The 24,021-nt window shown below is 53.0% G+C and overlaps 2 protein-coding genes and 1 non-coding gene across 5 annotated transcripts; 1 reads left to right on the top strand and 2 right to left on the bottom strand.

Annotated features, from left to right (window-relative positions):
* The first annotated feature begins 1,202 nt into the window (after positions 1-1,202).
* FERMT3 (FERM domain containing kindlin 3) lies at positions 1,203-21,230 on the top strand. The gene is made up of 15 exons (XM_022591656.2): positions 1,203-1,324; positions 1,898-2,070; positions 4,762-4,995; positions 5,211-5,330; positions 5,428-5,596; positions 5,811-5,913; positions 17,978-18,085; positions 18,247-18,381; positions 18,462-18,511; positions 18,617-18,741; positions 18,933-19,039; positions 19,145-19,378; positions 19,735-19,859; positions 20,411-20,552; positions 20,664-21,230. Exons 2-15 carry the CDS (start codon positions 1,911-1,913, stop codon positions 20,841-20,843), a joined length of 1,992 nt encoding a protein of 663 aa, XP_022447364.1. The 5' UTR covers positions 1,203-1,324; positions 1,898-1,910; the 3' UTR covers positions 20,844-21,230.
* On the bottom strand, positions 9,625-9,731 carry LOC115804144 (U6 spliceosomal RNA). Its single transcript, XR_004024997.1, has one exon. It is a non-coding gene; the product is annotated as a U6 spliceosomal RNA (small nuclear RNA).
* On the bottom strand, positions 19,364-24,006 carry TRPT1 (tRNA phosphotransferase 1). 3 transcript variants are annotated; one of them, XM_022591659.2, is made up of 8 exons: positions 23,936-24,006; positions 23,495-23,578; positions 23,183-23,264; positions 22,148-22,317; positions 21,887-22,061; positions 21,624-21,680; positions 21,438-21,548; positions 19,364-21,308 (listed from the first exon to the last, which is right to left on the bottom strand). In XM_022591659.2, exons 2-8 carry the CDS (start codon positions 23,567-23,569, stop codon positions 21,217-21,219), a joined length of 762 nt encoding a protein of 253 aa, XP_022447367.2. In that variant the 5' UTR covers positions 23,570-23,578; positions 23,936-24,006; the 3' UTR covers positions 19,364-21,216. The 3 variants fall into 3 exon arrangements, with proteins under 3 accessions (XP_022447367.2, XP_022447366.2, XP_022447369.3); XM_022591658.3 differs by lacking the exon at positions 23,936-24,006 and having other exon boundaries at positions 23,495-23,929; XM_022591661.3 differs by lacking the exons at positions 21,887-22,061; positions 22,148-22,317; positions 23,936-24,006 and having other exon boundaries at positions 21,624-21,842; positions 23,495-23,929.
* Positions 24,007-24,021: the final 15 nt, after the last annotated feature.

Raw genomic sequence — 24,021 nt, 5'->3', positions numbered from 1 at the left:
TTTTTGGAAAGGTCAAATCTGTCAGCTGCTCTGTGTTAGTTGTATGTTAGTTTTAGTTCTTAACTCACTGATCTCAACTGACTTCAAAGTATGTTTTAATTACACTTTTCCACAGTTGAAACAAACTTTCTAAAAACCCTCTACTTGGACTGGGGTGGTTTCTGGGGCTGGACTAAAACTTCATTTGTTCCAGGAGTGCAGCTTTTGGGCTAGGAAGCTACTGAGGCCACCAGCTGGCTGCGCTTCTGCTGCCTTGACTGCATAGGCTGGCCTTCCCCTGGGAATCCCCAGCAGGCCTCCCCCATCTGGGTGGCACAGTCCTCCACAGGGATTCTGCTGCACCTTCGGTGCTACTGTCTCTTCAGGCTCTGTTCCCTCCATCCCCAAATTGATTGTCTAGAAAGGCTGAATTTCTGCTGGGAGCCAGTGACTATAAGACCTTGCTTTCCCAAAGCTTACATCCTGTTGCAGGTGATAGGAAGACGCTGGGCCCCCAGGGGCCCTCTGAGTCACATTTGCGTAGGGACATGACAGGAGTGAGTCTCGTGGGTACTGGCCCCAGAGGGGAGTGATGCAGGTGGAGGGACAGTAGAGGTGGCAAGTCTGAAGTCTTGAAACCTGAAGGCATGGGGGAGGCAGGTAGTGAAAGATGAGGGGCCCATTTCTGTTCAGCTGTTCCCCTGGGCAGTTCTAAGGTTGACAAGTTTGGAAAAGAGGCCCTTAACTGGGGACAGGAAAGACATAAAGTCGTTTCCCTCAGGGCCTTTAAGGATCTACTTTGTGGTGATAAAGGACATTCGGGGCTTGAGCTGACTTGACCTGCCAGGTCCCTAAATAACCCAGATCCAACCCCTTGAACTCCACCGCTCTCCAGACTCTGCAGCTGAGTGATGCTTACAGCCCAAGGACCCCCACCTCACGACAGGTTGGAGATGAGAGATGGCTCCGGCAAGGGAACACAAATAGGTGGCTTCTCTAGTTTGCATCGAACTTCCCTCCAAGTGACGGGACCCTTTGTGTGGTCTTGGGTCCACAAGCCCCACTTGCTTCCTGTGCTCACTGGGAGCACAGGCAGGGCCCCACTGGAACCCCTGCCGTGCCACCGCCACGGTGCTGGCTGTTGCTTCCTGCCCCCAGGGCCAGCACGCCCTGGGGAGGGGCCAGGCCCGCCCTGCTCTGATAAGGCGCGAGGGCTGGCCTCCGAAGGAAGCTCCACGGAGAGAGAGGAGAAGGAAGCACACAGTGGTCTGCAGGTGTGCGGGCTGCAGCCAGGAGTGGCTGACGCTCCAACCCCCACCTCCAGCCCCAGCCCCTTGCAGGGAAGGTAAGCCGGCCGGTGGCTGAAGACCCAAGGACCCTTCTCTTCCTCGCCCTCCGGCAGCCCCTCTGCCCAGCATGCCTCTCTCCATGTGGCAGCCTGGACTTTCCACTGCCCTAGAGAGGCTTTGGCTGGTTTGGGATGATGGAGCTGACCTTTGGGCCTGACTGGAACTATTTTCTGACCTGGGCTCACAACCATTTCTAGGGTGGGCAGCTGCCAGTGTGGGCTTGGGCTGGGCCGTGGGCTGAGCAAGCTGACGGAGGTTGTGCTTAGCTCTGGCATCGAGCTGGGTGATGTCGAGTGAGGCCCTTCTTATTCTTACCGGGCCTCGTCTTCCCGTCTGCAAGAAGGGAGAGGGCTGGGCAACACAGACTCTGAAGGTCCCTTCAGCCCAATCATTTGTGACGGAGGGAGGGTCTGAGGTTCGCCTGCAACAGCTCAGCTCCCAGCGTCTTGCTGCTGCCGTGGCATTCTGCCTTACGGGCTTGCCCTCTGGGCCCCCGCCTGTCCCGGGCACCACAGGCAGCCTACCAGGGCCCAGCTGCCCACCCTGCCTCCTTCCCACCCTCTCCCCAGAGTTGCCGCAGCCATGGCGGGGATGAAGACAGCCACCGGGGACTACATCGACTCGTCCTGGGAGCTGCGGGTGTTTGTAGGAGAGGAGGACCCCGAGGCCGAGTCGGTCACCCTCCGGGTCACAGGGGAGTCACACATCGGTGGGGTGCTCCTGAAGATTGTGGAGGAGATCAGTGAGTGCCCACCGCCCCCATTGCCCACGGGGTCCCCTGGCACTTCCGGGCCAGCCCTGCTACGTGGCCCTCGATAATGGAGTCACAGTGACTCAGGCACCAGCTTAATCATTTGGTTCCAAAAAAGACATTTCCCCAACTTAACTTCCCCTCCCTCCCACTGTCTTTCCTCCCTTCCTCCCGCTCCAACGGGTTCCACTAAGACCCTGAGGAGCAGACCTGGCCATGGTCCTCCGTTCACCCACTTCTGGGGCAGGAGAGGCCTTGCCTGCGCTGAGGCAGAGATCCCATTCTGGGGGTCGAGAGGAGCCCAGAGGGGGCTCCTGCTGACGTGGGGAGGGGCTCCCACACCCTCTCCCCGGGCGGAAGGAAGCCCTCAGCAGGCTGGTGACAGGCCCAGCCTGGGTGAGAAGGCCCTGCCCCCACGGGAAGTTACAGCACAGCCGCCTCTGGTATCAGCCCTGGAGGGGAGCAGGGCCACTGACGCGGGGGCTTCTCATCGCCTTTCCCTGCTGGGGGTGCGGGCTGCCCCTTCCTGGGAGGGCGGCGGGCCCGCTCTGATAGCCAGAGCCGGAAGGCAGGCCCGCGATAGTGCCAGCCTGGGTCCTGGGTCCCCCGGGGGTGGGGGTGAGTGGGCGGCCCGGGAGGGAGGTCAGTGGCTTGTGGACAGCCCAGGGCCGCAGGGCAGCCCGGCCACAGGGCTGAGGCGGTGAGGGAAGCCTCGAGAAGGCAGGGCCCAAGGAGGTTGTGAAAGCAGAAGTGGAGAGTAGAGGGTCCCTCGGGAGACCGGGTGTCAGACAGAGACTCAGGCAGGCTTGGCCGAACAGGGCGGAGAGGGTGAAGACCGGGTGCTCCGGGAGAAGAGCCGGTTGGCCCCGGGGCTTGGCCCACAGCAAAGCGTGAGGCCTGAACAAGGGGCCAGCCGGACCCACTCCTCCACCCGCTGCGGGGGCCCCCGGGGTCAAGTCCCTCCAGCTCCTGTCCCCAGCCCCCACTCACTCCTTAGCACATCCGAGGTCGACTGATGGCCATGCTGGCTGGGCCAGCCCCTGATCTGGAGCGCAGCCGGGCAGGTGGGACCCACCCTTTAGCTGCCGACACAGGGGCTGCGCCTAGCCCGGGACAGTATGAATCCTGAGAGGGGGCCACAGCAGGGAGGAGCAAGGCGACACGCTGGGGCGTGGGGACGTGCAGTGCTGAATTGGAGCCTCTAGGCTGGGGAGGACTCCTGGAGTATGACAAGAAACGAGGCTGGGGTGAATGCCATAAGGCGTTTTGGACTCCATCCCGGAGGTGGAGGGCAGCTGTGCCGAAAGGTTTCCAGTGGGAGGCTGCCAGGCTAAGGCAGGCCCCTTGGGTCGGGTGAAGACGGACAGGAGGTGAGTTTGGGGGAGGGCTGGCATTGGTAAAATGTGGTGGCTAAAGTGAAAGGGAGGAAGCTCGGGCCTGGCAGGAGAGCCGTTGTCACCCAGCCCCCAGGGAGCTGCTGAGGGGAGGGGGCACCTCTGTCCAGTGTCAGGCAGAGTGCGGTGAAGTGGGGCCTTGAGGGCTGCGACTAGGAGTCACCGCATTTATAGTCCCAGAGCCGGGCACACGGGCTGGTGAAAAAAGGTGTCTGGAATGATCGAAGCCAGTGGACGTGCCCCTTAGCCAGTGGCTTGTGGGTTTCTGGCCTGGGGCTCACAGCAGGAAGATGAAGGCCTAGACTAGGTGAGACCCCGGGAAGAGGCCGAGGCTAAGGAGGGAGAAGAGGGTCCTCGGACTGAACCAACGGGCAAGCACGGGGGCAGGCCAGGAGAGGGGGCCAACGGGACAGAACAAGAGCAAAGGGTCAGGAGGAGACGGGGAGTGGGTGCCACAAAACCAAGAACAGAGTGAAGGCACAGAGGGCGACAGGGCAGGAGGAAGAGGGAGGAGGGTGGCACAGAGGACGGGACCACTCCCCAGGAAGGGCTTTGACGCTAGTGGGCTCTGCTCTTCCACTGTGCTCACCTGGCACCAGTTCAGGCTCCTGAAGGGAAGATGCAGAGGAGAGCACGTGTCCTCCTTCACCAGCCGCATGACCTCGAAGTGCTCGCATTTCTATCCGAAGGCCCATGCGCCGTGTCGATGCGGCCGCACGCCTGTGTCACAGACACCATGCAGTCACCACGTGGCGGCAGGCACTGCGCAGTGTCCATTGCTGCTCGCATCTCAGGAACCAGAAAACTGAAGACCAGAGAGGTTCAGGTCTTGGCCAAGGTCACAGAGCTAGTAACCACTAGATATTCATGGAGTGCCTGCTGCTGCGTGCCCGGCACAACCCCAGGCCCTGCAGTTGCCTCTGGCTCCCGGGAATGCCAGAGAGAAGCCATGAAGCCAGGAACTGTGGGAGGACACAGGAGGTGCTGTACGGGGGAGCCCAATGCACCGGAGTGTGTGAGATGGGAGCACGAAGATTCTGGGTTGGGGGCTCCCCTGGGAAGTGACTCCCCTCAGTAGCAACTGAGCCCCGGGGACAAGCAGGGTTAGCCAGCAAAGAGCCGTTCTGCCATGACCTCAGTCCTAGCCCCCAAGCCAACCCCGCCTGGCCCTGCCCCTGGCCTGGGCAGGGGAGGGGCAGTCACCACCTCTGAATTCCAGGCTTGTGCTCAGCACTGGGGGCAGGGCCCTCCAAGGCTGACGTGGCCCCCCTTGCCTGTGGCCTCACAGAGCGGAAGCAGGACTGGTCAGACCATGCCATTTGGTGGGAACAGAAAAGACAATGGCTGCTGCAGACCCACTGGACCCTGGACAAATACGGGATCCTGGCGGACGCCCGCCTCTTCTTTGGGCCCCAGCACCGACCTGTCATCCTGCGACTGCCCAATCGCCGTGCCCTGCGCCTCCGAGCCAGCTTCTCCCAGCCCCTCTTCCAGGCTGTGGCTGCCATCTGCCGGCTCCTCAGTGAGTCCCCGGCTGGTCCCCACTCTGCCCCCTGCGAGGGTCCTGCCAGGGGGCACGTTCCCTCCCTTTCCAGGCCCAGCTGTTGTCACCTCGACCTTGCTGAGCTGTTCCCCATCCGGCTCGTGGGGCTGTGCCCTGCCCCGAACTGCCCATGGGTGGGGTGGGAGGTCACAGGGCAGAACCCCAGCCCCCGCTGAGACCTCTGCTCCTCTCAGGTATCCGGCACCCTGAGGAGATGTCTCTGCTCCGGGCTCCTGAGAAGAAGGAGAAGAAGAAGAAGGAAAAGGAGCCGGAGGAGGAGGTGTATGACTTGACCAAGGTCGTCCTGGCCGGGGGTGAGTGCAGGCGGGGCAGCCCAGGGGCGGCCACAGGGGCAGGCTCCAGAGGCCTGGGGTCGGGGCCGGGCCTGGTTGACCGTGACCCGCACTCCAGGCGTGGCACCTGTGTCGTTCCGGGGGATGCCAGCCCACTTCTCAGACAGTGCCCAGACCGAGGCCTGCTACCACATGCTGAGCCGGCCGCTGGCACCGCCAGACCCCCTGCTGCTCCAGCGCCTGCCTCGGCCCAGCTCCCTCTTGGACAAGACCCAGCTCCACAGCAGGTGCCTCGCCTGCCGGGTCTTCACCTGCGCTTGTGCCTGAGCCCCTGCGCCCAGAGCCCACACCCTCCCCTGTGTCCTGCTCGTCCCAAACCCACGCCTGTCCCCAGGCCTTTCCTGCACGTGTGTGCTTGCCCCAGCCCCTGCCCAGCCCCCCAGCCCACCCCACTGCCCCCGGCTCAGCCCTGACCCAGCCTCTGCCTGCGCTGCGGCCCAGGTGGCTGGACTCGTCGCGGTGCCTCATGCAGCAGGGTATCAAGGCGGGGGACATGCTCTGGCTGCGCTTCAAGTACTACAGCTTCTTCGACCTGGATCCCAAGGTGGGCTGGGTCAGGGAGAAGGGGTGTCTGGATCAGTGGGACACGGGGACCTTGCATCGGAGGTCTGGGCTCTAGGAACATTAGACACTTGTAGGGGTCTGTCCATCTGTCCATTTGTCCATCCACACCCGTTTATTAACTCCATCGACATGGTGCTGGGCCCCGGTTGATGGCAAGACCTGTTTCTCAAGGACCATCAGGGAGATAATGACCACAACTCAGTGTAGACGGTTGTAGGTGCCCCTGGAAAGGCTGCTCAGGTGGGAGGCACCCACACCTGCACTCAGGGAAGGCTTCCTGGAGGCGGTGGCACTGGGACCTGCAGGGACTAGGGGCAGGTGAAAGACGAGGCTTTGCGGGCAGGCACCTGTGTGCCTCTCTCCCTCCCTGCCTGCCATCCCCACCGGCAACCAACAGCCTCCATGAATCCAACCGGAAAACCTCCAGGTGCTCCCTCTACCTGTGGCCCCACTTCTCTGAACCGCCTTCACTGCAAAACTGCTAAGCGCCATTGTCTCTAGAACCCTGGGGTCCAGCGTCTTTGCTCCCCGCAAGCCTTTCCTGTGGGTGCCCCTCGACTCCCTCTCTCTCCTCAGCCAACTCTATCCCAGAGTCTTCTATCCTGGAGTCCCTGTCCTGCTGAGGTGACCATGCCTTCCATGCTATCTGTCCCCTGCTCACTTCCCGTCCACTTCTTTTTTTTTTTGGCTGCGTCACGCGGCATACAAGATCAAACCTGCACCCGCTGCAGTGGAAGTCTTAACCACTGGATGGCCAGGGAAGTTCGCCATCCACTTCTTACTTGGCCACTTGGGATCCCCACGCGCACAAGGGTCTGCAGCTGCCCTGCCCAGGTTCCTCAGCCCTTCCTCCTGTCTCCACAGCCTCTGGGAGTTGCAGGCTCCAGGGCTCCATTCCCCAGCCTCCTTCTCTCTACCCTTTCTCCCAGGAAGATCCAGCCTCCTGGATTTAAGGGTCATCTCTGTGCTCTTTATAGATTTACCACCTCCAGCCCAGACCTCTCTCCCCTGAGCTCTAGACTCTCATGTCCAAATGGCTGTCTCTGCTCTGGCACCTAACAGGCATCTCAGCTTCTGCCTGAAACAGAACTCTTTTTTTTTTGAAAGTAGCCTTCCACTAGGATAAGCCTACTTGTTTTGGACATAGTAACCTTTTAAAATTATTTATTTATTCATTTGTTTATTTATTTATTTGCTGCATTGGGTCTTCGCTTTTGCCCGCAGGCTTTTCTCTAGTTGGGGCGAGCGGGGCTACTCTTCGTTGCGGTGTTCAGGCTTCTCATTGCGGAGGCTTCTCAAAGCACAGGTTCTAGGTGCGCAGGCTTCAGTAGTTGCAGCACACAGGCTCAGTAGTTGCAGTGCATGGGCTCAGTAGTTGTGGCACGTGGGCTCAGTAGCTGTGGCACTTGGGCTCAGTAGTTGTGGCTTGACGGGCTCTAGAGCACAGGCTCAGTAGTTGTGGCGCACGGACTTAGTTGCTCGGCCGCATGTGGGATCTTCCTGGACCGGGGATCGAAGCCGTGTCCCCTGCATTGGCAGGTGGATTGTTAACCACTGCGCCACCAGGGAAGTCCTGAAACAGAACTCTTGATTCCAAGTCTGCCCAGCACATCCTCCCACCATGGACTCATGGCAAAATCCCCACACTTACACTATTCTGGGTCTTTCCCTTTCCCTCTCATCTCATCCCTCCTTGTGTCCTGTTGATCCTTCCTTGAACTAAACATCCCAAACCACCCGTTCCTCTCCATCCCTTCGTCTGTGCAGCGTCAGGCTCTCTCGTGTGAGTTGCTGCAGCCCCTCCTAATGGGCCTCTCTCCTCCTTTGGCCTCCCCAACCACCACGCAGTATCTGGAATGAACGTTTACAGGTGCATTAGGTCCTGTCAATCCTGCTTAAAAGGCTCCTGTGGGTGCCTGCGGCCCAGGACCGTGCTGATCTGGCCCTGGCGTTGCCCACTCCCTCCCACCTGCCCGGCCCCCCTTTCCTCTCCGTCCACATCCCCGTGCTCCTTCCTCTCCTCCAGGCTGTTGTGCCCTTTTCCCGCCTTCCCTGCCTTCTTTTGTTTGTTGGTTTTTATTGAAGTATAGTTGATGAACAATATGATCTAAGTTACAGGTATACCATATCGTGATTCACAATTTTTAAAGGTTATACTCCATTTATAGTTGTCATAGATTGTTGGCTATGCTCCCTGTGTTGTACAATATTCCCTGCCTTCTTTTTATTTTTTAAATTTTTTAATTAATTTTTTTTTTGGCTGTGCTGCGCAGCTTGCAGGATCCCCCACCAGGGATCACACCTGGGTCCCTGGTAGTGAAAACACCGAGTCCTAAACCACTGGACCTCCAGGGAATTCCCATCCCTGCCTTCTTTTGGATTGAGTAGTTTTCATGATTCCATTTACCTCCTTTATAAGAGTGTATTATCTATGCTGCTTTTTTTTCTCTTTTTAGCAGTTGCTTTAGGGGTTATGATTACCATCCAGTGAAACACCGCTTCACTACAGTGTAAGAACCTTACAGCGGGATCCCGTCTTCCCCTCCCAGCCTCTGCGCTCTTGTTATCACACACTCCCCTTCTACATACGTCAAAGCCCACGATACATTGTCATCCTTGTTGCTGTTATTCTTATTTATTTATTTATTTTGCCGCGCCGCACAGCTTGCAAGACCTTAGCTCCCTGACCAGGGATCGAACCCGTGCCCTTGGCAGTGAAAGCACGGAGTCCTAACCACTGGACCGCCAGGGAATCCCCTGTTGCTGTTATTATTATGATGATGACTGTATTGAGAAATAAGTCATTACCGTATAATTTGCCCGTTTAACATTTTCATCATCCCCAAAAGAAATCTCACGCCCATTATCAGTCACTCCTCACTTATCCCCCACCCCTCCTAGCCCCAGGCATCTACCAATTTCTGACTCTATAGATTTGCCTGTTCTGGACATTTCATGTATATGAAATCATGCAACATGTGGCCTTTTGTGGCTGGCTTCTTTCACTGAGCGTAATGCTTTCAAGGTTCATCCACGTTGTAGCCTGTCTCAGTGTTTCATTCCTTTCTATTGTAAAATTATATTTCATTGTACATATATGCCACACTTTATTTATCCATTCATCAGTTAATAGACATTTGTTTTACCCCCACTGGTTGGTTGTTATGAACAATCCTGCCATGAATATTCATGTACAAGTTTTTGAGTGGACATATATTTTCATTTCTCTTGGGTGTATATCACTACCTAGGAGTAGAATTGTTGAGTCATCATCATGATTATTTTTACTGTAACCAGTCCATTATTTTTTTAACATCTTTATTAGAGTATAATTGCTTTACAATTGTGTGTTAGTTTCTGCTGTATAACAAACTGAATCAGTTATGCATATAAATATGTCCCCATATCTCTTCCCTCTTGCATCTCCCTCCCTCCCACCCTCCCTATCCCACCCCTCTAGGTGGTCACAAAGCACGGAGCTGATCTCCCTGTGCTATGCGGCTGCTTCCCACCAGCTATCTATTTTACGTTTGGTAGTGTATATATGTCCATGCCACTCTCTCACTTTGTCCCAGCTTCCCCTTCCCCTTCCCCGTATCTTCAAGTCCATTTTCTAGTAGGTCTGCATCTTTATTGCCATCTTGCCCCTAGGTTCTTCATGACTTTTTTTTTTTTTTTTTAGATTCCATATAAAAATATGGAACGCTTCACGAATTTGCGTGTCATCCTTGCGCAGGGGCCATGCTAATCTTCTCTGTATCGTTCCAATTTTAGTATATGTGCTGCCAAAGCGAGTACAGTCCATTATTTTTTTATTACACTTTTAGTTTTGAGATAACTGTAGATTCACAGACAGTTGTAAGAACTAATACATGAGATCCCAGATACCTGGAGACTCGTTACCCAGTTTCCCCCAACGAGTATCACAACCAGGACCTTGACATGATACAGTCAAGACACAGAAAAGTTCCATCAGCCAATCGTCCTGCAAATGCATTTTTAAAATATGGAAAGCAGTCTTTTCTCTCTGCCTACACACTCACCATTCCCTGCCGGGTCTTCACCTTCCTGTGTATAGATCTGGATTTCCAGCTGGTACCATTATCTGTCTGCCTGAAGGACTTCCTTTATCATTTCTTGTCAAGCTGGTCTACTGGTGATGAATTCTTTCAGCTTTTGTATGTCTGCATAAGTCATTCTTTTGCCTTTGATTTTTTTTTTTTTTTTTTTTTTTTGCGGTATGCGGGCCTCTCACTGTTGTGGCCTCTCTCGTTGCGGGGCACAGGTTCCGGACGCGCAGGCTCAGCGGCCACGGCTCACGGGCCCAGCCGCTCCGCGGCATGTGGGATCCTCCCAGACCTGGGCACGAACCCGTGTCCCCTGCATCGGCAGACGGACTCCCAACCACTGCGCCACCAGGGAAGCCCTTGCCTTTGATTTTGAAAGATATTACTTGTTGTAGAGTTCTTGGCTGACTTTTTTTTTTTTCCTTAAAAATTCTGCCTCACAGTCTTGTGGCTTGTCTCTCTTTGTTTATCTGTATGAACACACGTTTTTTTCTGACTGCTTTTATGATTTTCTGTTTATCACCGGTTTTAAACAATCTGATGATCACGTGCCTTGGTTCGCTTCAGGTTTCTCGTGCTTGGGGTCCATTGAGCCCCTCAATCTGAGTTTATAGTTTTCATCAACTTTGGAAAAATTTTGGCCTTTATTTTTTCAGGTGTATTTTCTGCTCCCCCCTCTTTTATGGGATTCTGGTCACATGACTATTAGGCTGCTTAAAATCATCCCACAGCTCACTGATGCTCTGTTCAGTGTTTTTTTTCCCCCAGTCTTATTTTTCCTTGTTTCATTTTGGATAGTTCTACTGCTCTATCCTCAAGTTTACTAATCTTTTCTTCTACCGTGTCTAATATGTCATTAATACCCTGGCTAGAAGTTCAATTTTGACCTTTTTTAATATTTTCCATCTCTCCTTAACATGCTCATGCTTTTCTCTACCTTCTTGAACATACAGGATATATTTAAAATAATTTTTTTTAGTGTTTCTGTCTACTAATTCTATTATCTGTGTCATTTCTGGATTTACTTTTATTAACTATTTATCTCCTAATTATGAATTGTATTTTTCTGCCTGTTCTCATGCCTGGAAATTTTTTTGTTTTTTGGAAAATTTTTTTTTGATGCCAGACACTACAAATCTTATGTTCTTGGGTCCTGGATTTTTTTTTTTTTTTTTGGTAGTGCTTTAAATATCTTTAAACCTTGTTTTGAAGTTAAGACAGTTGGAAACAGTTTGCTCCTTCTAAGGTTTGCTTTGAACATGAACTAATCATTATAATTTATAATAATTAAATAATAATTAATTAGATCAGAAAAAAGCATCTTTTAATCTAGGGCTAATTTACCCCATTACTGTGGCAAGAGCCTTCTGAGTATTTTTTTTTTTTTTTTGCCACACGGCTTGTGTGATCTTAGTTGCCTGACCAGGGATTGAACCTCGGCCCTTGGCAGTGGTCACTACTGGACCACCAGGGAATTCACGTGTTCTGAGTATTCTGATGTTATATATATGATGAGGCTTCTCTAATCTGTGTTGGGAATATGAACTATTCCCACCCTCATGTGAGCTCTGGTAAGTGTTCCACCTGCTCCTTTTACTGTTTCTTTCTAGCCTTGAGTTATTTCCTTACACACATGTGCTGATCGGTACCCAGCTAATGACTAAAGAGGAGCCCTCTGCTGATTTCCATCCAGAGTTTTCTCTCTGTGCAGCTCTCTCCTCTGCAACACTCTGTCCTGTGAATTCTAGCTGCCTTGGACTCCCCAGATTCTCAACTGCACCTGCTCTCCTCAGGGAATATGCTGGGCTCCGTTTGGGGTCCTCCTCTTGGCTACAGCAGGCACGCTTGCTCCAGGCAGCAAGCTGGGGCAACCTCACCATTCACTTGTTTCCCTTCTCTCAGGGATCCCTGTTCTGTGTGGTCTGTTGTCCAGTATCTAAAACCCGTTTGGTCTTTGTCATTTTCTTTGTTTTAATTAAATTTTAGGGAATTCCCTGGAGGTCCAGTGGTTAGGGCTCTGTGCTCTCACTGCTGAGAGCCCAGGATCAATCCCTGGTTGGAGAACTAAGATCCCACAAGCTGTGCGGCCAAAAGAAAAAAAAAAAGCTTAAATTTTATTTTTAATCAAAGTAACATATGGTGGCTTAAAGAGTTGAATAGTCCTAATAGTAATAACAACAATTAAAAAAAAAAAAAAAAACAGCTCCTTACCCCACCTCTCTTTATCCCAGATTTCTGATCCCTAGAGACTATAGGTTTTGACTCTGTAGCTTTTTATTCTAGTGTTTACATCTATATGACAAGCTTATGTATGTCTATTCCCTTGACTTTTTCATTTCACGCATAATCTATTCACTTTGTATGAAAGGTGAAGATTTATCTGTCTTATATCCTCCCTCCTTCCCCCACAACACACGCATCTCTTTGCATCTTTGCAGTTGACCTGTGTTGTAGCTTTTGGTTAAAACAACATGAGTGTGGCTGTAAATAGTAACACATATACATAACGTTCTTAGCTAAGCCACAGAGTAACTATACTTCCTTTCTTGGTTTATTTCTTTTCTATTAATTGTCTGTCTGTGTACAATTAGAAGAGAGACCCCAAAAGGCTATCTGTACACTCTCTGTGAGTCTGTGGCTTGCCATGGGGCATCTTCAGAGTGATGAGGTGGGATGTTCTATAACCAAGCCCCTCCAACATTGCAACCTAAGGACGATGCCCCTTTCAAAATGATCGATCACCTTAGGATATCAGTCAGTGTTATTTCCTGGTCAGAACTGTGGAATGGTAGCAGTCTAGACCCACTGCTTAACTGTTGTCCTTGAACTTCCCTTCACTATTTCCTGGGAATTCCTATATTGGATTTCTTGATTCCTGGATCTCTTGTGTTCCTTTTTCTTGACTGACTCCCTCATCTTGATGGAGCATATATTTCAATAGCTTCCCCTAAAACGGTAAAATAGTAATAGCTTCCCCTAAGTGGTTTGAAATCCTGCGTGTTTGAGAAGGTCTCTGTTCTACCCTCACTTGCATGATAGTTTGGCTAGGTACAGAATTCTAGGATTGAAACATTTTCCTGCCAAATTTTGAAGCCACCTTCCCATTGTCCTCTAGTTTCCAGTGTTGCTGTTGGGGAGTCCAATGCCATTTTTTATTTTCAATCCTTCCACGTGTGACCCTTTTAATTTTTCTTGAAAGGGGAGGGGAGGCCCCAGAAGCTTTTAAGAATCTTCTTGGGAGTTGCCTGGTGGTCTAGTGGTTAGGATTCAGCACTTTCACTGCCCTGGCCTGGGTTCAATCCCTGATAGGGGAACTGAGATCCAGCAAGCCATGCAACGTGACCAAACAAAAACAAAAGCAAAAACACCAAAGAATCTTCTCCTTATCACTTGGTGTTTAAAAATCTCTCAGTAGTATGTCCTCGTATGAATCTTTCTTCATTGATTGTCCTGCACACCTTGCTGAGCCCTTTCAAATCAGGGTCGTCCAGTTCTAGAAGAATGTTCTATACAATCTCTTTAATAATTTACTTCTCTCTATTTTTCTGCTTTTTTTTTTTCCTGGAACTTAGTAGATGTTAGACCTCCTAGATTAATTTTTAAAAGAAAAAAATTAGACATTTATATTTTCTTTCTTTTTTTAAGGCTTGTTGTCTTTTTGTTCTACTTTCTGGAAAGTTCCTTGACTTATCTTCCAAATGAGCTATTGAATTTTTAATTTCTGCAACTGTCTTTTTAAATTCTAAGAGCTCTTATTTTCTGACTGTTCCTTTCTGAAGTGCTTTTTGTTTTGTTTTGTTTTGTTTTTTAGTGTAACATACATTTAGAAATATTCACAAATGTAAACCAACAGAACTTTACCAGCCTTCAGAAGCCAAGCAGTATTTCCCACAGGGGGAACCACTAATGTTACTGCTAACACCATAGATTAGTTTTGCCTGTATTTGAAATTTACATAAATGAAATCATGCGATCTGTACTCTTTTGTGTCTGGCTTTTTTCACCCAGCATTATGCTTGTATAAGTCATCCATGTTCATATAGTGGTAGCATATTGCTCACTGGTGTGTAATATTCCATGCTGTCAATGTACCACAACTAATTTTCCATTCTATTGTTGATGAACATTATGCAATTTTCAGTTTGGGCTATTATGAATAGAGATACTGTGAACATTCCAGCATATGTTTTTGGTGAACATATGTACACGTTTCTATAAGGTATATATCCAGAGGTGGAACTGCTGGGTTGTGGGGCAGGCATTGGTTTAGCTGTAGTAGATAACTACACACTCATACGCCCCCACCTGCAGTGTATGAGTTTCAGTTGTTCCACAACTTCACCAGCAGGTATTTCCTACCTTTTCCATTTTAGCCATTCTGGTAGGTGTATAATAGTATCTCACATGGTATTTTGTTTGTTTCTTCAAGCAGCTTTACTGAGATATAACTTACATACCATAAAAATTGCCCACTGTGAGCAGTTTATTTTTAGTAAAGTTATATAGCTGTGCAACCACAATCCAGTTTTAGAACATTTCCGTCACCCCAGAAAGTTCCCTAGTGCCCATTTGCAGTCATTCCTCATCCCACACCCAACCCCAGGCAACCAATGATGTGCTTTTTAAAAAAAATTTATTTGTTTTTATTTTGGCTGCATTGGGTCTTCGTTGCTGTGTGCAGGCTTTCTCTAGTTGCAGCGAGCTGGGGCTACTCTTCGTTGCGGTGCACTTGCGCTAGGTGCCCGAGCTTCAGTAGTTGTGGCACACAGGCTTAGTAATTGTGGCTTGCGGGCTCTAGAGCATGCAGGCTTCAGTAGTTGTGGCATTTGGGCTCAGTAGTTGTGGCTCACGGGCTCTAGAGTGCAGGCTCAGTAGTTGTGGCACACGGGCTTAGTTGCTCCACGGCATGTGAGATCTTCCCGGACCAGGGCTCGAACCCGTGTCCCCTGCATTGGCAGGTGGATTCTTAAACACTGCGCCACCAGGGAAGCCCTGATGTGCTTTTTATGTGGCTTTAATTTACATTTCCCTGATGACTAATCAAGTTGACAACTTTTTCGTATGGCTATTAGCCATTTGGATATCCTCTTTTGTGAAGTTTCTTTCCAAAATTTTTGCCAGTTTTTATATTGAGTTGCTTGTCTTTTTCATATTGCTTTGTAGGAGTTCTTTATATATTCTGTACCTGAGTACTTTGACAGATAAATATATTGTGAATATATTTTCCCACTCTGTGCTTTGCCTTTTCATTCTCTTAGTGGTTTATTTTGCTAAGCAGAAGCTCCTAATTTTAATATAATGTGAGTCGTATTTTTTCTTTTATGATTAATATTTTTTGCATCCTGTTTAAGAAATCTTTTATTCTAAGATCACACAGATGTAGGCCTATTTTTCTCCAAAGACTTTATTGTTTTAACTTTGATATTTAGATCTTTGACCCAAATGGAATTGATATTTGTATGTAGTGTGAGGTAGGGATACAAAAACTTTATTAATTTTTAAATTAAAAAAAAATGTACCATATGGGTATCCAATTGACCCAGGTCCATTTACTGAAAAGAGCATCCTTTCCCCAGTGATGGCAAGATCACCTTTGTCTTAAGTCAGGTGAACATATATGTGTGGGTCTCTCTCTGACTCTCTTTGATTACATTGATCAATTTGTCTCTCTTTGTGAATGCCATGCTGTCTTAATTACTATAACTTTATAATCACATTCCTTTTATTTATTTATATTTTAGTTTTATAAAAAACTTATTTATTTATTTTTGGCTGCGTTGAGTCTTTGTCACTTCGCGTGGGCTTTCTCTAGTTGCGGGGAGTGGGGGCTACTCTTCGTGTGGTGCACGGGTTTCTCATTGCGGTGGCTTCTCTTGTTGCAGAGCACGGGCTCTAGGTGCACACTCTCAGTAGTTGTGGAGCACGGGCTTAGTTGCTCTGCAGCATGTGGGATCTTCCTGGCAGGGCTCAAACCAGTGTCCCCTGCATTGGCAGGCAGATTTTTAACCACTGCGCCACCAGGGAAGCCCTGCATTGGGTCTTTGTTGCTGTGTGTGGGCTTTCTAAAGTTGAGGCGAGCAAGGGCTACTCTTCGTTGTGGTGCGTGGGCTTCCCATTGCGGAGGCTTCTCTTGTTGCGGAGCACAGGCTCTAGGCATGTGTGCATCAGTAGTTGTGGCTCACGGACTCTAGAGCGTAGGCTTGGTAGTTGTGGCACACGGGCTGAGTTGCTATCTTCCAGGACCAGGGCTTGAACCTGTGTCACCTGCATTGGCAGGCGATTCTTAACCACTGTGCCACCAGGGCAGCCCCACGTTCCTTTTAAAAATAGTGTCCTGTTCTTGTTTTATGAGTGCGGTATTTTGTCTCTGTAAGGATTCTGACTGGTGTTGTTTGAAGTTTTTTCTGCTCCCTACATTGTCTTTATTTCCTCCAAGCTCTTTTTTTCCCCTGACTATAGTTCATGGGTCTCTGTTGTTCATTCCAGCAGCTTTCCTAAAATGTGGGTAATCCCTGCCTGTCTTTTCATATTTAGAAGTAAGGCTCTAAGAAGCCAGTTGGAAACCCTAAGTGAATGAATAGGGCTTGGCATTTTAGGCCTCCTGGGGAAGATGGGGCAGGAATGCCACTTTCTGTGGGGGGTTTCTCTTTGGCTTCTCAGCAGTGAATGCTCTGATCTCCTGACTGGGGAATAGAAGGCTCATTGCCAATGTCTTTGGTGACAAGTGGGGAAGGGCTGGGGATGTCTCACCTTTCAAAATGCCAACTTTCCCTTAATTCAGCTGTTTTCAGCACAATGCCCCCCACACCCAGATGTACCAAATGCAGGGGTACCTCTGGCTCAGCATCTCGAGAGTAAATCTCTGGTTTCTACCTGGTGCCAGCTGGCTGTCACTTGGCTGCAGGGAGCGGGGAGGGAAGTGCTCTCTTTATAGACTTTCTGTGGTCCTCATTTCAGCCCACCCTCGCCTCCCAGAGGATCCCAGACCTGAGCCTGTCCGCCATGTGAACTGGATGCCTTTGTTCAGATCTTAGTTTTTTTGCTGTTTGCTTTCTGATCTTTTTTTTTTTTTAACATCTTTATTGGAGTATAATTGCTTTACAATGGTGTGTTAGTTTCTGCTGTATAACAAAGTGAATCAGCTATATGTATACATATATCCCCATATGCCCTCCCTCTTGCATCTCCCTCCCACCCTCCCTATCTCACCCTTCTACGTGGTCACAAAATTCATTAGTGCGTTTGCCATAGAACAAGAGAGGGAAAAGTGTGTGAGATCCCAGCTCTCCTTCCCTGCAACTCAGTTCCTGTCCATGTTTTTGCTTGTTCATCTTCCAAAATTTTGTTGGTATCTCTCACCAGCTGTAGTTGTCTCCCCTCTCTCTTCTTTGTCCTTTTGGGTTTATCCTTTTTATGCCTTTGCTATCAATTTTGGCGGGTTTCAGAGGGAGCGTGGGCTTGGTCTTCTGTGGGTAACTAGGATCCCCCTTTGAGTTCCTTCTCTCTGGAATGTTCTTCCTACCACTCTTCCCTTCAGTGGCTTGTCCATCCTCAGGTCTCAGTGCAGCCGCACCCCAGTTCCATTTTCTCTCATCGCCATCAAACTTGTGGGCTTCCTGCCTGAGCACACAAGTGAGATGCCCTTTGGAAGCTACTTTCTTTCTCGCTTTGATTGTACTCTTGAATCACTTCACTTATTTACCGACGGGTTTACTCGGTCCCCATTGTCCATTCAGCAGCACGCAGGGCACACAGTAGACAAATGCTCCATATCTTCACAAAGAGGTTAGAGGGGAGGGGCTGCCGCTTTCCTGGGCAGATGGGGCTGGCAGTCTGGGATTGGGGTTGCGGAGCCACCAAATGAGCTTGCACAGCACAGAGGGCAGGGCTGAGGCCTGAGGCTCGCAGGAGCTGGCTGCAGGGGGTGGTCAGGGCAGTTAGCACCGACCAACCCAGCCTCCCCTCCCACCACTCCAGACAGACCCGGTGAGGCTGACGCAGCTGTACGAGCAGGCTCGGTGGGACCTGCTGCTGGAGGAGATTGACTGCACTGAGGAGGAGATGATGGTGTTTGCAGCCCTACAGGTGCCGGGCAGGCCTGGGGACCCCGGGTGGCTAGGTGCGCGCCAGGCCCAGGGCAGGGAGGGTGTTCCGGCGGGGGCCCACCTCCGGGGAAGCCCAGCTGAGGGCACTGTTGGGCCAAGGGGCTGCCCGCTCAGTCCTCCCTGGTCACGTGCTCCTCCCAGTACCACATCAACAAGCTGTCCCAAAGTGGGGAGGCAGACGAACCGCCTGGCACAGACCCGGGGCTGGATGACCTGGATGCAGCCCTGAGCAACCTGGAGGTGAAGCTGGAGGGGTCGGCGCGCACGGACGTGCTGGTGAGGAGGGGCCCCAGTCAGGGGTTGGGGTCAGGGTCAAGTGCAGGGACCAGCACCCCGCTGACTCCTCTCCTCCCCAGGACAGCCTCACCACCATCCCAGAACTCAAGGACCATCTCCGGATCTTCCGGTGAGTCTGGGCCCAGAATTGGCAGCCCTGCTGGAGGGGCCCAGTGTGGAGAGAGGACAGGAGGGAGGGAGGAGGCCTGTCACGAACCTCCCACCTCACCCTCAGACCCCGGAAGCTGACCCTGAAGGGGTACCGCCAGCACTGGGTAGTGTTCAAGGAGACCACGCTGTCCTACTACAAGAGCCAGGACGAGGCCCCCGGGGACCCCATTCAGCAGCTCAACCTCAAGGGTGAGTGAGGGCGGATTGGCCAGGAGAGGGACAAGGGCTGTGTGCTGGCCAGGTGAATGCTCTCACTTGTCTCCTCCTGGGGGCGGGGAAGATGCCCTCTGACCTGTGGCCACTGTGCAGGACTGGCCTTCACCCAGGGCCCTCTCAACAGGGCTCCTTCTCCCAGCCTAGCCCACCCCTTCTTCCTCCAGGCTGTGAAGTGGTCCCTGATGTCAACGTCTCAGGCCAGAAGTTTTGCATTAAACTCCTGGTGCCCTCCCCTGAGGGCATGAGTGAGATCTACCTGCGGTGCCAGGATGTGAGTGAGGGCTGGGCAGGGGCCACGGCTGAGCCAGGCCAAGGGCAGGGGCTGAGCTAGAGCCTCGCCAGCCCCTCACCTCCCTCTCCCCCCGTCCCACCCCAGGAGCAGCAGTACGCCCGCTGGATGGCCGGCTGCCGACTGGCCTCCAAGGGCCGCACCATGGCGGACAGCAGCTACTCCAGCGAGGTGCAGGCCATCCTGGCTTTCCTCAGCCTGCAGCGGACAGGCGGCGGGGGCTCAGGCAACCACCCCCAGGGCCCTGATGCCTCCGCCGAGGGCCTCAACCCCTACGGGCTTGTTGCCCCCCGCTTCCAGCGAAAGTTCAAGGCCAAGCAGGTGCCAGAGGGAGTAGGTGGTGGGAACAGCCAGAGGGTTTACCTGGCCACCCTTGCCCCTGGATGTCCACAGAGCCTTCCTGTGGAAATGCACACGCTCACTCGCTCCTTTTCCCACCTGGGTCCCTGAGACTGAGCGTGCTGCTCCCCACCCTCTGTGGGGGTGTCACGGTCCAGCTGCCCATGTCCACCTCAGGGCCCGGCTCAGCTCACATGTGCTGAACGGTGAGAGGGTGCACTCGGGTGGACCCACACTGGGCACTGGCCCTGCCCCAGGCTCAGCATCCTGTCTTCCTGATGGGGACAGGCAGGGGGTCTCAGGGACCTTGGCAGCCCCTCACCAGCGTTGTCCCACAGCTCACTCCACGGATCCTGGAAGCCCACCAGAATGTGGCCCAACTCTCGCTGTCTGAGGCCCAGCTGCGCTTCATTCAGGCCTGGCAGTCCCTGCCTGACTTCGGCATCTCCTACGTCATGGTCAGGTATGAGTACCACCCCAGTCCATTCTGCTAAGCACCATCTCTGAAGATGGTGAAGCCATCTGAAGCCTTCCTTCCTGTCCTCTGCGGGGAGCCCTTACCGAGGGCAGCCTGCGTGCACCCCCTTCCAGCCTGCAAACACAAGAGAGGGATCAGGTGGGGAGAGCAGGAGATCCCGCACCCGTCCCAGCTCTGCCATAGACCACTTCCTCTCTGGGCCTTGGCAGCTGATCTGTAGGACAGGGTTGGGTGGCTGCTGTGACAGGAAGTGCCCCCTGTGACTGCCCATTTTCCAAGCCTGCAAAGATAGGAGCAAATGGATGATGCTGCTACCAAAAAAAAGTTGCTGTCGAAAAGCATGGACTGATGCTGCTAAACGCTATCATTGTGATTATAGTAATTAACCCCCATTTTCCAGATGAGCAACTTGAGACCCAGAGAACCTAAGAGATTTACTTGCCAGCTAGCTGCTGAGCTCCGCACCTGGCTGTCTGGGAGGGGTCCGGGGCCACGAAGGGTGGGGCCCCGGCTCACACTCTCCCCTTGGGCACCAGGTTCAAGGGCAGCAGAAAAGACGAGATTCTGGGCATCGCCAACAACCGACTGATCCGCATCGACTTGGCCGTGGGCGACGTGGTCAAGACCTGGCGCTTCAGCAACATGCGCCAGTGGAATGTCAACTGGGACATCCGGCAGGTGGGCCCGGAGTGAGGGTGGGGGAGGGACACGGGCTGGGCCAGACCCAACCAGGGCAGGGCTGCTCCCTCACCCCACCCCCGACCAGCCCTCTGACTGCCCACCCCACAGGTAGCCATTGAGTTTGACGAGCACATCAACGTGGCTTTCAGCTGCGTATCTGCCAGCTGCCGCATCGTGCATGAGTACATTGGGGGCTACATCTTCCTGTCAACGCGGGAGCGGGCCCGTGGGGAGGAGCTGGACGAGGACCTCTTCCTGCAGCTCACAGGAGGCCACGAGGCCTTCTGAAGCCTGTCTTACTGCCCCCGCCCCACTCACCACCTTCCATGACCGCTCCAAAGCCCACACCCTTTGGGATTCACTGCCCACATCCTCTCCAGACGTGCACTGACCGAGCTGGGCACATTCACCCACTGTCACTGGCCTTGTGTAGACCAGGGACCTGGCTGGGCCAGACTCTGCCATCCCCCAGCTTAGGGAGAGGGGTCTCTAGTTTGTACAGCACCCGCCCTTCCCTGTTTGAGTGACCAAGACCAACACCTCTGACCTAGCTGTAGTCCCTGAGCACATGAGGAAGACTGGCTACAGCTACAGGATGATGACTCATAGGTTCAAATTGGAGTTTCTCTTTTGTTATCTTTTTACATTAAAAAAAAATATTTTATTGTTGGGTCATCCTTCTTCCTCTGGAGCTGTGCTTGGGGTCACTCTGACACTCTGTTTCTTCATTACCAGCCAAGGAGAGGGGCTTTCCTGAGAGAGAAAAGAGTTGGTTAGAGAAGGGAGAACGAAGTCAGTCTGGGGTTGGGAGCTGGGAAAGAGGTGAGGGCAGAGGGCACAGGCTTCAGGCACAAAGAATAGTGGTGGGGTGGTAGTTCTTACGGGTGGGGCGTAGCTGCAGGGCCTCCTTGAAATACTTGGGAGGCAGGACGCCATCAGCGTTCCCTGGAGTCAGGATCACCCCATTAGCAGAGCGGAAGAAGGGGATTCCATCTGCAGACAGAGCCAGAGATGTGACTCATGCCCTCTCTGAAGGCCTGGGGCAATACCTGCTGTGTCCAGACTCACCTGCCAGGGCCAGGGGCCCGTTGATGAACACAGCCACTTCGCAATTTGGCCGCATGCCTGAGTAGACAATTGGAGCTGGGGTCTGGGGCGTCTGGATTGTGGTTATCAAACCTGGGTGGGCTGCGGTCCTGAGCTCACTGCGGTGCAGGTGGGGAGTTGCTCCTGCATGCAGGGCTTGGGCTGCCCCTGGACAAGAGGCTATGACCCTTGGAGGAGGACCTGGGAGCACAGAATGGGTGGGAGTAGCTTGGGGGGGCACTGACCACTGATGACACCAGGGTCCCCAAGCAGTCCCGCGGCCAGGTGGATGTGCGTCCTCCCCCGGCAGGATAGGCCCTTGAGCAGGATGGATGGCCAGTGCTGCCAGAATGTGCCATGGACGAGCACCAGGGGCAGGGCCTGTGGGGTTTCCAGGGGAATCAGCTCCAACTCAGGTACCTGGGATGGATGGGGAATGGGCAGCAGTGAGACCCCCTCACAGACGGGTCTCACATGGCTCTCCCACTTGTCCCCTTAGCTCCCACCTTCAGGGAGTGACCCTGATTGGCCCGGATGAGAGGGCCGGCGCCGGGCTCCCCTGGCTGCAGGGCGAACCGCTGCTTCCCATTGGTGTCCACCACACGCTGCACATCTTCAACTGAGAAGCTGCAGAACTGGGGCAGCTGCAGGAGGGTGTCCAGGGGCACAAAACCATCTGTGGGCAGGCAGAGTGGTCAGGAGCTGAACTTGCCCTGGCCTGGGCCACAGTTAACAGGGGAAGCCACAAGCAACAAGAACAGAGCCTGTGCGACCTTTAGAAAGTCTCCCCTGGGACTTCCCTGGTGGCACAGTGGTTAAGAATCCGCCTGCCAATGCAGGGGACCCGGGTTCGAGCCCTGATCCGGGAAGATCCCACATGCCGCAGAGCAACTAAGCCCGTGTGCCACAACTACTGAGCCTGCGCTCTAGAGTCCACGAGCCACAACTACTGAGCCTGCACGCCTAGAGCCCGTGCTCCACAACAAGAGAAGCCACCGCAATGAGAAGCCCGCGCACCGCAACAAAGAATAGCCCCCACTCGCCGCAACTAGAGAAGCCCGCGCGCATCAACGAAGACCCAAGGCAGCCAAAAATTTAAAAATTAATTAAGTAATTAAAAAAAAAAAAGAAAGTCTCCCCTTTCTGAGCCTCAGTTTCTCAACTTATATGGGAATAGGATCTGCCTCATGGAGGGTCACAAAGATCAAGTGACCCTTTTGAGCACAGTACCCAGCCCAGAGGGGACACTCAATAAACATCAGTTGCCCCAACACCCCCGCAGTGCCCAGTCTTGGGATAAGTGTTTATTGGACCACTGGGCTGGAGGCATCACCAGGCCTGGCCCAGATAGAGGCTCCTCTCCCAGTCTGCCCTGGACATTATACTGGGATCTGGGCCTCGGTCATCCGAAGGGATGTGCCTTCTGTGCTGTTCTCATAGGACTGCGGTGGGAGCCATGAGGGAAGGCAGTCACAGACGGGCTCACACTGCTCCCTGGGCTCCAACCACTCCTGGGCCCAGCCTCTAAGATGCTCACTTACCGGGCCCCATGGGAAGCCCCAGCTTCAGGGCCCCGTGGCGCAGGGCATAGGACAGAGCCTTGGACAGTTGTACATCCCGGTCCTGAAAGAGCCCAGAGGCGGCCGTTAGTCCCCGTGGTGACCCTGCCCTGCTGCTCACCCTGAACTCAGTGATCTGCTGTAGGAGACCAGAGGGAGAGGAGTCCCTGTGCTCCCCGAGAACAGCACAATCCATCTGCCCCCACTCCCACCCCACCAGCATTTCCCAGGGAGCAGGACCCCCTCCCCTGCCCTCCCACATTGGGAGCAGGGGTGAGGGTGGGGGGGGCGCACCTGTTCCCGGGGTCTGTGAGCCCTTCTACCCTTGGGCCCTACTGCTTCCTGCCTCCTTCCTCTAGAGGCGTTCATGGCCAAGACCTGTGGGGAGCAGTGAAATGTGGAGACTGTTAAGGACCTTCCCATGTCCCCACGATGCCCAGAAAGTCACAAAGCCTCAGGATGTGAGAGCTGGGAGGGAGATATTCAGATTTCTAAATTCACTTCCCACCCCTAACTCCCTGGTGCAGATAGGGAAACTGAGGCCCAGCAAGACTTGCCCATGGTGACACTCTGTCAGCCACAGGGCCCAGGGAAGTCGAGCCCCTCCCTGCGACCCAGGCTCCTGGTCTGCCCCGCAAAGCGGGCCTGGGGAGGCGGGGCCGGCAACCAGGCTAACGGGGCAGAAATGTCTGGGCCGGCCAGAGAGACAGAGCCGGGACAGACAGGAAGGCTCACCGACTCCGGGGGCCGGGCAGCTGAACCGGACGGGCCCGTCAGCTGACCCCGACGGGCCCTGAGCGCCAGGACCGGCCAATGAGAAG

This window comes from Delphinapterus leucas, chromosome 7 (assembly GCF_059928025.1).
Source record: "Delphinapterus leucas isolate spDelLeu-1000000601 "Yukka" chromosome 7, BTC_Dleu_Yukka2, whole genome shotgun sequence".
Lineage (NCBI taxonomy): Eukaryota > Metazoa > Chordata > Mammalia > Artiodactyla > Monodontidae > Delphinapterus > Delphinapterus leucas.
Note: the sequence above shows the minus strand (reverse complement) of the source record. Positions and strands in the feature narration are given on the sequence as shown.